At 41.9% G+C, this 15,985-nt stretch overlaps 2 protein-coding genes across 6 annotated transcripts in view; both read left to right on the top strand.

Moving 5' to 3' along the window:
* The window catches only part of LOC119958185, a 50,586-nt gene extending 46,404 nt beyond the window's left edge, over nucleotides 1-4,182 (top strand). For 3 of the 4 annotated variants that reach the window (XM_038786534.1, XM_038786535.1, XM_038786537.1), the window contains one exon: nucleotides 2,437-2,714. In XM_038786534.1, coding sequence (XP_038642462.1) covers nucleotides 2,437-2,593 — 157 coding nt within the window. In that variant the 3' untranslated portion in view covers nucleotides 2,594-2,714. Of the gene's footprint in view, nucleotides 1-2,436; nucleotides 2,715-2,740 lie in introns of those variants that run through there. The other variant, XM_038786536.1, reaches the window with a different exon arrangement.
* A 7,076-nt stretch (nucleotides 4,183-11,258) lies between these two features.
* lima1a (LIM domain and actin binding 1a) overlaps nucleotides 11,259-15,985 on the top strand; it is a 146,887-nt gene continuing 142,160 nt past the window's right edge. Inside the window, exons 1-2 of one of the 2 annotated variants that reach the window (XM_038786542.1) lie at nucleotides 11,259-11,409; nucleotides 11,647-11,682. The gene's annotated coding sequence lies outside the window, so the exon portion shown is untranslated. The remainder of the gene's footprint in view (nucleotides 11,410-11,646; nucleotides 11,683-15,985) is intronic. The other variant, XM_038786543.1, reaches the window with a different exon arrangement.

The following is a 15,985-nucleotide window of genomic DNA, read 5'->3' as shown; positions in this document are numbered from 1 at the left end:
GTGGATCAGACCCAGTGTCTGCTCCAATTGATCACATCGATTTTGGCTCAAAGCAGACATTACGGGATGGAATTTTGCAGTTGTGAAGACTCCCAGACCGTCAAAAATTGCAGGAGGGCTTGTAAAGGGCAGATACCCCACCTTGCTGTGTTAAGTTGTTAATTCGCTTTTCTTTATTATTATGTTTTTGTTGTTTTCTTTCTGTAGTGGTTTGTAAAATTTTGTAAACATTTTGAATAAAAACAAATTTTAAAAAAATTGCAGAAGGGACTCAGAAACCCCCACTTCCAACAGATCAATTTTTTCTTCGGTCGGGTAAGAGGGCAGGCGCAATTTATATTTGAGGGAAACCCAAACTCAGCAGAACTATTTAAGCTCAGTGCTGACAAGGGCCCTAACCTGCAATGTGGAAGCCACATATTTATGGAATAGGTGTAAACGCTGTTGAGGGCACATAAATTCTGATCATGACAGTTAAACTGAACTTATTTAAATCCCTAGCCCTTTAAAAATTAAGAAAAAGCCTTCAGGTGTCAATAAGAAGTAAAACAAACTACTGTATTGCTTGGATGGACAGGGATGTTGGTGTAGCATCTGTTCTAGTGGTTTCAATAGTTTGTTAACATTTCCCTGAGGGTTATGAATGCTTGGCTGATTTGAAAAAGTTACAATTATCTCAGCGGGGGAATTTGAGTTCATAGTTGAATTTACAGGTTAAAGAACATCTTTGATCTGGGGTATGGATAAAGGTTTCTTTTCTTCTTTTTTAATAAATTTAGAGTACCCAATTCATTTTTTCCAATTAAGGGGCAATTTTAGCGTGACCAATCCACCTAGCCTGTACATTTTTGGGTTGTGGGGGCGAGACCCACGCAAACACAGGGAGAATGTGAAAACTCCATACGGACAGTGACCCAGAGCCGGGATTGAAACTGGGACCTCAGTGCCGTGAGGCAGCAGGGCTAATCCACTGCGCCACCGTGCTGCCCTAGAAGTTTATTTTCATAAGAGAACAAGAACTTGAGATTTTTCAATACCTTTTGAATAGGCTTTCATGAATGGGATTTTCTTTACAATCAAGTCTGTATAGTGGGAGCTATATTAGATTTTTAGAACCTTTATTTTATTTCATTTCCATATGGATCCTGGTATATGCCCAGGATGGATACTTGATGAGTTGGCTTGGGATGTACATAAGGACCATGGGGGTTGGGAGGCATGAATTGGCATGGGAGATAAGGAACCATGGGGTGGGGGGCATAAGTTGTCATGGAAGGTACAAGGGCCCATGGGGTCAGTAGGGGTTATGGGGATTTGCGTGGTGAGGAGTATCTTATAAATCTTATGACAAACCAGGGACATAATAATAATAATTTGTATTGTCACAAGTAGGCTTACATTAACACTGCAGTGAAGTTACTGTGAAAATTCCCTAGTCGCCTGTTCGGGTACACTGGGGGAGAATTCAGAATGTCCAATTCACCTAACAGCACGCCTACAGGACTTGTGGGAGGAAACCGGAGCACCCGGAGGAAACCCACGCAGACACAGGGAGAACATGAAGACTCCACACAGACAGTGACCCAAGCTGGGAATTGAACCTTAGACCCTGGCGCTGTGAAGCAACAGTGTTAACCGTGTTATCGTGCCACCCATAGTTCCAGAGGTCTTTCTAACCAGCCCACCTTGGCACTTGGCTGCTCGTGGTCACCTATGCTCTGCTTCCACGGTTGGTGGACCCAACTGTATTCCACACTTGTTACCCACCCATTTAGGCAGTTGTCAGGGAGCCAAAAAAATAGCCTCAACTAATAGCAGAGCTTTCAGGTGTTCTTGCATTACAGGGAGGTGATTCCAAACTTGGCCTGCGTTGCACCTATATTATGCCCATAAAATAGTAAGAAGTCTTACAACACCAGGTTGAAGTCCAACATGTTTGTTTCAAACACTAGCTTTCGGAGCACTGCTCCTTCCTCAGGTGAAAAGACTATCTCTTGATCATTTGGTGAATTCAGAATTATAAATTCACCTGAGGAAGGAGCAGTGCTCCGAAAGCTAGTGTTTGAAACAAACATGTTAGACTTTAACCTGGTGTTGTAAGACTTCTTACTCTGCTCACCCCAGTCCAACGCCGACATCTCCACATCATGCCCATAAAATAGGCACACAAGGTCCACTTAACCCTTGAGCTTTAGCAGGCTGATTGGCAAGTGGGAAATAGGGGTATTAATCTTGTCCCTTTTTTGACTTTGAGTGTCAGTTCGGTTCAGTACCGTACATGATGGTGTAATTACCAACGGAGCCACCACATTTCTGATTTTCTTTATTTCATGACTGGAACCACATAAAGATTCTTAGATTTGTAAATACTTAATTATTTCTCTCCCTGCAGCTTTGTGTAAATATGTTTAATCATGATTTCATTTTCATTACCAGAAAGAATTCTTTCAGGCACATGTTGGCGAAGACACAGATAAGTATTGTAGGAGAGAGCTTGCAGACACCACCAAAAAGCCTTTCCATCTCACCTGAGTCACATATTTTCAGACAAAAATGTAACCTTGGCCCTTGCTACATCTACAAACAAGTTTAATTTCTTTCATAGGGGTAAAGAGTTTGTCGCAACAACAGTTGTTCTGCCTCATGAATGTTGTGCTCCTTGATCCATTTTTGTTTCTGTAACAGTTTTTTACTACAATAAAATGTAAACAATACTTACAGATTTTGTTCTTTACTGCAGCTCTTTCACAGCCAGATGTGGAGGCAGGGACTGTTTTCAGCTTCCTCTTTGTGATGTCTAATCTAATGCTTCCATGGTGTAACCTTTTGGTTGGTCCAAGAGGTCTTTTTGGGACACTTTCATTGGAGTAGATGCTATCACAAGCTCAATCATTCTGTCGGCTAGCTCTACTGCTATGAAGTTGCAATCATGCCCTTATCTCTGATTCTACTTATGAAATGGTCAATGCCCTCTGCCAGTTGTTGCCAAAAGGCCATGAATTCCAGATGGTGTATTCTGAAGTTGAGCTTCACTTGATCTTCCAGTATTGATCATATTTTGTCTGGATTCCTAAGATAGTTGTTGGACAGATCTGACATACTCAGACTATGAAGGTCTTCATTGTTTATAGCAATTTTAACAGCTTGGTTCAGTCTTACTGGGATCCAGAAAACACAGATAGACACATTGTCAGAAGAAAGGAAACACAGATAGAAGATCCATTGCTTTCCAACTGAGTATTGGAAATGTCGTGGCCTTTTTTTTAGCTTTTAAAAGTATTTTTAATGCTTTTTGACAGCTATCCAAGTCTCCTCCAACTCTTAAAAGAGTTAATTTGCCTGCCTGAGAAGTTAATTTGCCTGCCTGAGTTGCACTGTATTTAGTTGTCTCTCCCTTAGCTAGTCATAGGTTACTGCATGACTGCAGTAATGGTACTGTAGCTCTTTCTGACTTTTCCTGGTTTTAGCTCTGTGTTCTGCCCATGAAGTAGTGATTTGGGCAAGAAAGTGGCTGCAGGCTTCAAAAATGAAAGCAAAGTGAAAAACGACTTCTAGTTGTTAGCAGTTACCAGATAGGTTATACTTCTCAGCCCGGTCTGCAGTATTCAGCTTCAGCAGTAAAAATTCTCCTGTCTGAAGAGTTTTGTCCCTGCTTAAACGTTTCAGCAAATAAGACTTTAATAATTAAACTCTCCCAGATTTGAACAATTTCACCAGGACCTGATATCTGCTGCCTGGAGAGTAGTACAATCCCAAAACAAAGATATGTATAGAATTCCTACAGAGCTGCAGAATCATTTACACACAGTGGGGCTTGATGGTTGTTTCACTTTCATACAGGGTGTTTTTTTATGATGCCTGTGAAGGGTTGAGGCTTGTATTCTGCTTAGTCACAGATTGTGCTGCCTATCTGCTACCATGTTACATTCTTTCTCTTTTTCGACATAAAGATACCCATCATATTCAAAGATTGGTGAAACAATAATATGGGTTCTTTATTTGAATATAAGACAATAATGTTCACTGGGAGGCTGAGACACATGTCTGATCTCAACCACTACTGCTTTCAGACTGAGTACAAATCATGTGTTATGGGCCAGGGTTTAGAGAACCCCAAAGTGTATCATGGTGTTCAGCTGACCCACAACTTAAAAATTTTTTTTTAGAGTACCCAATTTTTTATTTTTTCCAATTAAGGGACAATTTAGCATTTTCAATCCACCTACCTTGCACATCTTTGGATTGTGGGGGCGAAACCCACGCAAACACGGGGAGAATGTGCAAACTCCACACGGACAGTGACCCAGAGCCGGGATCGAACCTGGGACCTCGGCGCCGTGAGGCAGCAGGGCTAACCCACTGCGCCACCGTGCTGCCCTGATCCACAACTTTTAATAGATTGTGGTATGGGGAGCACACAGCCCACTCTACAGGTGTGGTACAGCAGAAATGGAAAAGTATTTTTTAAAGCAAAACAATGTTTATTCTATGAACTCAAGTTAACCCTTTTAAAACATACAGTGAACATCTTAGCAACCATTAATTCAAATACAACCCCCAAAGAATACAACACTAAGTAATCCTTAATAACTTCCCAAACAACATCCAGAAGTCAGAAGAAACACCTTTTAACAGAAGCACATTAGGTTTACATTCATTACTGAAAACATTTATAATTCTGAATTCACCAAATGATCGAGAGATAGTCTTTTCATGGCTGAGAGATCAACAGTCCACTTGCTCTGTCTGGCTTCAGCTCCAACACTGAAAACGAAACTAAAACACAACCTGCAGCAAACAGCCTAAAACGAAAGTAAAAAGCTGACAGACAGCCCAGCTCCACCCACACTCTGACATCACTGCAGAAATATGAGCAGCCAAACATTTCTTAAAGCGACATTCTCATGACACATGAGACTAATACATCACATTCTATGACTATGTGTAATGATTGACAGTAGTTTAAGGTACATACAATTCATATTGCAACAGTGTGCACAAGTATCTGCTGTACCATGCCTTGAATTTGACACTATCCTTGTTATTGCTCCCATTTTGCAACATTTCAAGATTTCAAAATTCTGCTTATTGCGGTCAGGCGTGTAATTGCTGTGGGAAAATTGAGTCTTTTGTCACCCAATGTCAGCACCATGCACATTCAGGTCAGATATGTAGCACATCCAGCTGCTTTACTTTGCTGCAATAATATGTGGCAGCCTCAACCCAAATGAGGACCCTCTTACAAAGACAATTCAATTTCCCACAACAACCAAAATCTGAGTGATATTGCAGCTTTAATTCCACTTAATGCTGAATCATGAGTGGTTGGGCTGTAGGCTCACAGCCTTATAAAAAGTGGGTTCAAACATTACTTAATGGACAACTAATACCCTAAACAACAGAAAAGAGAAAATAAATAAACTACCTGGTACATGACACACCTTAAAACATATCTAACTGGAAATAAATACAATTATGTAAAAAGGTGACCTGTATGAAATATATACAGCAAAAATATCATGATATAAGCATAAATTATTTTACAGGTCCTTATGCTTTCTGTGTTACTGGAGTTTTTCACAGCTCCTGTGGAGAAAATATTACTCACTGTAATTATAGACAAAGGAATAAAGAAGCCAAAAAGTAAAGTAAGAGAGCTTGTATTATAGAAAAGATAATCCTTATTAATCATAGAATCATAGAATTTACAGTGCAGGAGGCCATTGAGTCTGCACCGGCCCTTGGAAAGAGCACCCCACTTAAGCCCACGCTTCCCATAACCCACCCCACCTAACCTTTTTGGACACTAAGGGCATTTTTTCATGGCCAATCCACCTAACCTGCACATCTTTGGACTGTGGGAGGAAACCGGAGCACCCGGAGGAAACCCATGCCGACACAGGGAGAACGTGCAGACTCCGCACAGACAGTGACCCAAGCTGGGAATCAACCCTGGGACCCTGGAGCTGTGAAGCAACTGTGCTAACCACTGTGCTACTGTGCTGCCCGTTTTAATGTGAATGATAACCCCCATTCCGCATACATATACAACAGATTCTCCACAGGATTACAGGTGTTATAACCTGACCTGAGGCCACGGGGTCTGCAACCTCAGAGTCCTTGTGGCCTCACCCAAGTACGATTTCCCACGATGATGGGGCGGAGCCACCCCCTTAAGCCAGGGGCGTCATGGGACATAAATACCCTGGGCCAGGCGCAGGAGACCCTTTGGGGAGAAGGTAATCAGCCAGGTCCTCCAGCTTCTCATGCATTCTTGTCTGGCGGTCATTCATCATCTCCACCTTGGTCTCCAGCACGGTTAGGTATTCCTCGTGCTCGGACACCTTTTTCTCCAACTCTTGGATTGCACGTCCGTGGGTTTCTTGATTCTGATCAATCGAAGCCTTGATCGGGTCCAGCGTGCCCTTCTTAAGCTTGGCGAAGCAATCTTCAAAAAACTTCACCAGCTGCTCCGTAGACCACTGTGCCGTCTCCCCACGGCCCTGCTTCTCCGCCATGCTTTCCCGCGTTGCCAGCTCTGCTCGCGTCTTCCTTGTGGAACTTTGTCTTCTCACACGGCCACTTCTGGTCCAATTCTCCATACATTGGAGGGGGATTTCTCCTCACTGTCTCACTCTTCACTGATTTATCCAATAGAATCTGGGAAAAAACGGGAGAAAAAGGTCCAAAAGTCCGTCACAGGCGGGAGCTATCAAATGTGCGACCTACTCCTCTATGGCCGCCACCGGAAGTCATCCGCTCTCTCTCTCTGTTGACCACACCAGTTACAGTCTTTTGTTTCTCTGTGATACCGCTCTGTCTATTTTCTGTTCAAAATCTTGGAGACCGAAAGTCTGTCCAGTTAGCCCAGCTGCTTGTGCCTTTCTTTTCAGGTTTTTGCACCTTTCTCCCTGCAAGTTTAAACTTGGGACCCTCATCCCCATTGTGAGGAATATGCTTTCAAAAAATTGGAAGGACAATGAATTGTAGACACGTTCCAGAGTTTTTTTTAAAGCTACAAGTTCTTCTTGGTCTGAGAGTAAGCTGCTCTTTTTCTAATAAATCGTACATACTCAGCTAGATCACCTACAGGACACCTTTTTCTGTTTTGCTTAAAAGTTCGAGCACCCAATTTTTTTTCAATTAACGGGCAATTTATCATGACCAATCCACCTACCCTGCACATCTTTGAGTTGTGGGAGGTGAGACCCACACAGATACGGGGACAATGTGCAAACTCCACACGGACAGTGACCCGGGGCCAGGATCGATCCCAGGTCCTCAGTGCTGTGAGGCAGCAGTGCTAACCACTCCGCCATTGTGTCACCTTGACCAACAAGACACCTGGTGAGAGAAGATTTGTTTATTCAAATGAAAGCAAAAACGGCTGTTGCCAGGCCTTGGATTCCTGCTGATTGATTGAAAATATCTGACCTGGGCGAAGTTCTCTCTGGACATTTTATTTTGAACCCTAGGAAGCAGACTGAAGGAAGGCTGTTTATTTCTCTCCCACTGTATTGCCTGCATTCCAGAATCAGTTAGCTTTCAACCAGAAAATTCTCATCTCAGAATAACTCATCTGTATTTTGAAAGCCTGTGAAGTTGTAACTAGTGTGATGAATGTAAGAATTTCAGATATATTGTATTACAGGTATATATTGTATACAGGGATGCAACTAAAGCATCGTAAAAAGCCTGGGCTGATCGAATGTTGTTTGGATTAAGGGAATTCCCTATGGAGTTGATTAGATTTCAGCTCGGTAAGATGATGTCATTACTGGGAAGAGCCAAGGTGTCAGGCATTTTGCAGAAAAGCACTGTTAGTTGTGTGTCAGTTGGAGATGTGAGAAAACGTCAAGCATCTTCAAAGACTCCAGGCAGAGGCAATCGAGACATCTGAGGAGGAAGGAAGAAGCTGCTAGCGAGACTCACCTTCATGACGACGGACCAGAGGGACTCAAGAATTGTACCCATGATTCAATCAAGCTGTCTTTGCGGGTTGTATAACTGAATCGTGGTTGTTTCCAGTATTAGATATTTTGGGTTAATTTATGGGTCAATTGTGTGTTTAATAAAGATTGTTGAATTTTTAAAAAGTCAAGCATCTCAGTTCAGTTAAAAGATTTATTAGCTAGATTAGCAGTTTATTTCCAAACAGTGCAGAAGAGTGTAATTATAAGGGGAGCTGAAACAGCTTTTGAAGAAATACAGCCATAATTTCTGCATGGTGGCAGCACGGTGGGGCAGTGGTTAGCATTGCTGCCTCACGGCGCTGAGGTCCCAGGTTCGATCCTGGCCCTGGGTCACTGTCCGTGTGGAGTTTGCACATTCTCCCCGTGTTTGCGTAGGTTTCACCTCCACAACCCAAAGACGTGCAGCGTAGGTGGATTGGCCACGCTAAACAGCTCCTTTATTGGAAAAAATTAATTGGGTACTCTAAATTTATTTATTTTTTTTAAAAGAATTTCTGCATGGTTCTGGCAGGATTCAGATCTTTTCTTTACAGCAGTGTCAAAGGATCTCTCTTTCTCAAAGAACATCTCTGTAAAGCAGGTATTCTTGAGGGCTAACTGTATTTAACAGTGGATTGAGAGCTGAGATGGTTCTTTTGTTATTTGAGTGGGAATAAAGATAGCAGTTAAGGGTTACTGTATTCACTGTGTTAATTTGCATTGTTTAAGGGATAATTGTAAGCTATCTTCTGGTGTGATGTTAAATATATTTTAATACTGTGTTACTAATAAAGTTTGTTTTAAAATACCATATCCCTATTTCTTTGTGAAATCACCCCTGAAGTGAGCTATCCTTTCCTCGCAGTCTTACAAAATTAAAATTAAGTATTGGGGTTTCTGTCCAGTATTCTAGCCACTGTGGGGGTCTGGTCTGGGATCATAATACAAGTGAAAGTTATCAAAGACAGTGTTTCACTGATGATCCACCAGACAGGTCTTCCCGGGATTGACTGTGACCAGAACCTGGTCAGATTAACACTGGAAATACCTTTTCGAATGTCATCCTTTTTGGATGTCCCCTTACACCAATCTCTGCAGAGACCTTAAATAAAAACAGAAAATGATGGAAAAACTCAGCAGGTCTGGCAGTATCTGTGGAGGGAGAAACAGAGTTAATGTTTTGAGTCCATATGACTTCTTATGCAGAGACCTTAATTGGCTTGTTCTTTGTTTTGAGTTTGTGTGTGTCGGTATTTTTAAGAGGTAAATTGTTACATTTCCAGATTATAAATTGTATGTTAACCAGTTTTGCAACTTGTTTAAAAAGTTTTGTTTCATAATAAATCAATATTGAAAGAAGCCTGGTTAAAATCAATTTCTCTAAACCACAAGTTATCCAGTATGTTTGGAGTCTTCTATTCTTACCTGAATTCATATCACTCCTGTCCTTGTCAGGCTCCACTGTGTTCTCAGAGATTTAACTTTCAGATTGTTGTTCTCGTGTTGAAGTTCTACCATTTTTCACCCCTCCCACCTTACCCCCAATCTCTGGAGCCACCTCCCTCGCCATCTCTGCCTGTGACCTCCCACTCTAATTCCAGTAACAGGGTTGTTGCCCGCTCAGGCCTTTCCATTGAACTTCCTCCCTCCAGCTCCGTGTCCATCCTCTAACCCTTTCTTCAGTAAGTACTAAGACATTTATCACTAAGCATTGAGCATAATGGAACTCTTAATTTGTGACCTGATAGAGTATCATGTTGCAAGCAGGCAACATAATTTACAGGAAGTTGGATAAACACATAAGGGAGAAAAAAATACAGTTGAAAGATATGATGATGGGGTGAGGATCTATGCTGTATTCTATGTAGTCGTGGCCATAGAATGGTTACAGTAGAGTGAGGTCCTTCAGCATGTTATCTCCTTGGCAGCTTTCTATAAGAACAACTCAGTTGGTTCCACTACCCATGCCCATTCACGGTAGCAGTGGTTAGTACTGTTGCTTCACAGCTCCAGGGTCCCAGAATTGATTCCTGGCTTGGGTCACTGTCTGTGCGGAGTCTGCATGTTCTCCCCGTGTCTGCGTGGGTTTCCTCCGGGTGCTCCGGTTTCCTCCCACAAGTCCCGAAAGACGTGCTGTGAGGTAATTTGGACAGTCAACATTCTCCCTCTGTGTACCAGAGTGGGCGCTGGAGTGTGGCGACTTGGGGCTTTTCACAGTAACTTCATTGCGGTGTTAATGTAAGCCTACTTGTGACAATAAAGATCATTATTATGTAGCGCTACATTTTCTCTTCATTTGTTTATCCAATTCCCGTTTGAAAGCCATGATTGAATCTGCCTTCAGCACTTTCTCAGATAGTTGTTGGATTTTACACCTTGCCGTTGGGGACCATTGAAATGTGTTGTCTTCAGCCAGACAGGAGGGGCCAGAAAATCCCACCCAATGTATTTCAGATCCTAACCACTCAGTGTGAAAAAGTTTTTCCTCAAGTCTCCATTGCTTCTTCACCAATTACCAGGCGTGCTCACTGGTTTTGAATCCTTCCAGCAATGGGAAATGTTTCTCCCAATCTACCCTGTCCAGAGCCCCCCTCCCCCTCATGATTTTGAACACATCCTCTCCACTTCATCCCTTCTTCAAAATATTTTCATTTTCATAGAATTTACAGTGCAGGAGGCCATTCGGCCCATCGAGTCTGCACCGGCTCTTGGAAAGAGCACCCGACCCAAGGTCAACACCTCCACCCTATCCCATAACCCAGTAACCCCACCCAACAATAAGGGCAATTTTGGACACTATGGGCAATTTATTATGGCCAATCCACCTAACCTGCACATCTTTGGACTGTGGGAGGAAACCGGAGCACCCGGAGGAAACCCACGCACACACAGGGAGGATATGCAGACTCCACACAGACAGTGACCCAAGCCGGAATCGAACCTGGGACCCTGGAGCTGTGAAGCAATTGTGTTATCCACAATGCTGCCTTCTAACAATCCAATGACTTTGCCCAGAAACAAAAAGTATATTTTTCTTTGAAAGCGTAGCATTGCTGGGGAACTCCAGCAGGTGGTGTAAACACCAGATCATTCGTGTCTCCCAATCTTGCAGATGATGTTGTTCAAGTGGACGATGCATGCCGCGCGCGAGGCGATTGTTGTCTGGCGTCGAAGGGCTTCGGAGCTGCACGCGCTCCCGCATGCGCCCTCTGCATGCTCGGAGGAGCAGTCGGAGTACTTGCAAGGATGACTTCAACTCCGGCTCTGACGCGCTGAGGTCACTCGCTGGTGCGTGGCTTAAAGTCTCGAGACGGTGCCGTCAGTCTGGGAAATTGGAACTGGGCAGTAGAAGCAGGTGCGGTGGCAAGGCAGTGCTGGGGAAAAGCTTTCTCCTCGCTGGAATATAAACTTGCGTTGGCGTTTGGAAAACCGTCAGTGGCGACGAACGTCTCAACAGGTGAGGAGAAAAATTCCGGCAGCGAAATTCACGATATTGAAGAAATTTCCCTCTTGAAAAGTTGAGTAGATCGAGGAGCGGTTAAAAAGTCCAGCCGTCCTCTCTTGGATTTGTGGTCAGAAGAAAATTCTCGGATTTTTAAAAAAGGACTTTGGTCTATTTAGTCATTTTTAAAAAATGTGTGCCTGGATGTTTCTGAATTGGTCTCCTGATTTGTTGTATCTTTTCCCTCCCCAGTTCTGCAGATTTGTGCATACGCATCCACCTGTTAAGGTGAGCTCCCTCCCTCATCCAGATAAGGAGTTTTTGCAACTGAATTAGATTTTTTTTTGTTGGGATGTTTTTCTTGGGATATTAACTTTAAAATAACTTGGAAAAGCTTGTGAGTAATTCTGAAGGGAGACGGTTAAGTGGCTTAATACGTGTGGTGTTTACTAATTAAAAATTTTTTTTGTACTAATTGCAAATGAAATCTTGACTATACTTGTATCCAGGTTTACTCTTTTGGTGGGGATTGATAATTGTAAGATAAGATTGAGACTACAGTTATCTGTATATAGAAAGACACTGAAATAAATTGTGGTCTGCTGCTGAATTCAACATTTTATGTTTCATTAATACTAAAATATTTAATGTGTTGTAATCAATTTATTTTCCTTAACATTTGGAGTTGAAGTCAAAAAAAGCTGTTATCAAATTCAGAAGATACTTATTTGTTTACTGACTGATCTATTGATTTGACTTTGAAAAAAATATAGTACTGACTTAAGTAAAGGAATTAAATATGGACTTGGATGTTTTTCATTTTATAAATGTGATTAATTCCTTTACCTTTTGTGTGACCAGTACTGTTTTTATGTTGATACCTGAGAGGTGAGCACTTTTTTTTGTGGTGTTGCTATTTAATAGCTCTCCTGATGTTCCAACTAAGATCAGGAACTTTTTATGCATGTGGTTCAGATTCTAAGTCTTTTATGTGCCAGTATGCTGTGCTATGTGGCTATTGTATGAAACTTGTACTGTATAATGAAATATAATTTAATAAAAATGAGGAAGTTCTTTACAATTTTGGAATCACTGAAGACAGTAGGATATGAAAGTTGGCTTAAGGTATGAGTTGTTTTTAAGATATTAATCAGATTTTATTACTTTTGTTTACATTACCAAATAGCTTCTCAAATGTGCAGATATTCCTATCCATATCATATTTGCGTGTTGTGGGGAGGCTGGTGGAGAAGAACTATTGCAAAAAGCTCTGATTAATTGTTTAACTTTTTATAGTAAGTGGTTTCATCAGAAGAATTGGCTCTCAGGAGTTGCTGAATCTGATGGTCTAATGGATTAACACCAGTAGCTGAAGCTTTTTTCCAGCTGTCCTTAATTCAACTTCAAAACATTCCAAGCTGGTTTCCCCAAGCGATGCCATCAGCACTTGCTGTTTAAAAATAATGCATTGTACTTTTGATTTATACTGATGGAAAAAATCTGGTAGACCTGAATTAAAATGTTCAATGTTGGCTGAAAATCACTTCCACCTTTCCTGGTGAGTCAGTCTAATGAATTGTGTGCTTAAGGATGCATTGTGCCAGATGTTTTGATTCTGTGATGCCAAATTGTAATTTCAATAAGAAAAACATTGGCTAATCTCTTCAAATTCTGTCGACATGACCTTTGGTGTATCTGACCTCTGCCACTCGGTTAAAGCCTCACTCCTTGCTGACACTTCCAGTGCTGCTTTGCCATTTTAAAAATGTATTTAAACTGAAACTCGAGCTAGCTGTTCAGAATGAGGTGTAAAACAAACATGCATAGGGAGTTATAGTGTCCTGACCAAGGGTAAAATATTTTACTAATGTCACCAAAGTATTGGTCTGATCACTTATTAATTTGCTACCTGTGGGATCTTGCTGTGTTCAGGTTGACAGCCAAATGTGCCCACTTAAGTGACTGCACTTCAAAAATAAATTGGTTCTAGGGTGGTTTGTGATGTCCAGAGGGCATATGGTTCGATATAAATGCAAGTTGATAATTCTTTGGGTTGGGGGAAGAGTGGTGATTCTCTTACTGATCCATGTCTGGTAGGAATACAATTGTATTTAACTAAATTATATTTCCCTTTCCCTAGTCAAATTGCCAACTGATTCTATATTCTGGAATGAGATTCTACATTCTGGAATGAGAAACTACAATATGAATCATACATCTGTAGATAGGCGAGTGAGAAAGTTGCTGTCTTGATTTTTAAAAAAAAACACATTGTCTGTCTGTGGTAATGGGTAGTATGACAGCACAGCAAGTTGCTCCAAAATAGTTGTTACTGCACGTTTGGAAGGTTTGATTTGCTGATCTGCCAAAGATTGTTTCATAGTGTTGAAAAGTTGCTTTTGTTCAAGTTTGTCAGCAGCTGATGGTTTTTATTTTCCAGTTGTGCAACAGTGCTGCAAAACCAGCTTTTTATTTTGTTTTGAAAGCTGTTTTCTTTTCAACACGCGTGTCTTGAAATAGTTGTGCAATAAATGCATCTATCCAAATTTCTTTCTGGACAGGCTGTTACACTGAAAGTGAGAGGTACAATTTTCTTGAGTTGTGGGATTGTTTGTGTGCAGACATTTGAAGAGTTTTTTTGGTTTATCACGTGGTCTAAATTGGAAACCAGATTGGGGTGGATGGAAACTACTGAAAATAAATCCCTACATTCTCCCACCTTTTATGTTCCCAGAATTGTTTATTAACTTAGTCTGTAATTTTAAAAACAAAAAATCTCTTTGAAACAATTCCAGCACCATATTGCAATTAACTGAATCAGTTTTCTTTTTCATTGGTGGTAATGTGTTTTGTCTCTTGACTGGAGCTTGCAATCACAACAATCTTGACTCAAGACTATGATCTAGACTTGACAATTTTTCTTAGAGCTGCATTGTTGGAGGTGCAGTCTCTTAAACTGAGGTCCTATCTGCCTCCCTGGGTGGACAGACAAGATCTCACAATGCTATTGGAAGAAAAGTAGTGTTTACTTGGTGCCCTAACCAATGTATCTCCCTCAAGTAACACCAACAACATTGCTGTTTGTGGGATCTTGGTTGGGTGCAAAATGGCCACCATATTTGCGCGCACACAAGTAACTGCACTTCAAAAGTATTCCATTGCTTGTGAAGCACTTTGAGACGTTCTATGGATAGGAAAAGTGTAATGTTGCACTGGTGTGCTAATTCCTGATCTTCGGATTCCTTTCAAATCCAGTGTACAAATCTCCTGAGCGATGGCACAGGAGATCTGCTAACGTAATATTTTGTGACACATGTAACAAGCAACCAGACCACTGTCAATGATACTTTGATCAGCCTTTTTTGAGTTGTGCTGTTTTCTACCATCCCTTGTCTCCCTTTGTGGCATAGTAACCCAAGAGGCTGAATTGAAATGATTGGAGACTGTGTATGCTCTCTCCAATGGTTCTGCCAACTCAACCCTCCAGTGTCCAAGGGCCCCGGTAATGTGGAAACTGCTTCTTTTTTTCTCGTTGTGGAAAAGTGTGTGTTGCTCACTTTTTTTTTCCCTCTTAGCTGGATGTGCTTCTACTGATCTCTGGAGGGAATAAGTGAGCTGCCCATTTAGCTGTGGGCCAAGCAATGCTGCAACCCATGAAAATCCACCCCATAAAGGCTGTCAGACAACTTGGAGGCAGATCATGTTTATGGGACTGCTGCTATTGATGGCTCAACAGGTCAGGCAGAATCTGTGGAGAAAAATTGTTTAATATTTCCAGTAAAACGCCTTTTTGTCACAACTGTAAAAAGTTAGAAATGTAATGGGGTTCTCAAGTGCAAGGGTTGTGAGTAGGAAAACAACAATTGAAGCATTACATGAGGTTGAGGACCTAGGTCAGTAAGTGAAAGCGATGGCAGGCAACTAGAAACTGACTGGTGCTTGTAGACTGAACGGGGCTATTCTGTAAAACAATCACCTAAATGTGTTTTTTTAAATTCCCTCATGGGATGTAGGCGTCACTGACTAGTCCAGAATTCATTGTCCATCCTTAATTGCCCTTGAAGGTGGTGGTAGCTGTCTTCTTAAACCACTGCAGTCCATGTGGTATAGGTACACTCGCAGTGCTGTTAGGAAGGGAATTCTACGTTTTTGACCTGGTGACAGTGAAGGGATGGCGACAGCTTGTCAGGATGGTGTGTGGCTTGGAGGGGAATGTGCAGGTGGTAGTGTTCCCATGTATCTGTTGCTCCTTGTCCTTCTAGATGGTAGCGGTTATGGGTTTGGAAGATGTTGTCCATGGAGCCTTAATGAGTTCCTGCAGTACATGTCGATGGTACACACTACTGCTACTATACACCAGTGATAAGAGGGAGTGAATGTTTGTGGCTTTGGGGGGGGGGGGTGCTGCTTTCATCAGGCAAGTAGAGGGTATTCTATCACACTCTTCCTAATTTTGTGCCTTGTAGATGGTGGACAGGCTTGGGGGTGGTGGTCAGGAGGTGAGTTAATTGCCGCAGGATTCCTAGCCTCTGACCTGCTCTCGAAGCCGCTGTATTGATATGGCTGGGTCCAGTTCCATTTCTGGTCAATG

Source organism: Scyliorhinus canicula, chromosome 28, assembly GCF_902713615.1.
Source record: "Scyliorhinus canicula chromosome 28, sScyCan1.1, whole genome shotgun sequence".
In the NCBI taxonomy this organism is placed as follows: domain Eukaryota; kingdom Metazoa; phylum Chordata; class Chondrichthyes; order Carcharhiniformes; family Scyliorhinidae; genus Scyliorhinus; species Scyliorhinus canicula.
The sequence above is the reverse complement of the archived record's forward strand: the minus strand, read 5'-3'. Positions and strand labels throughout refer to the sequence as shown.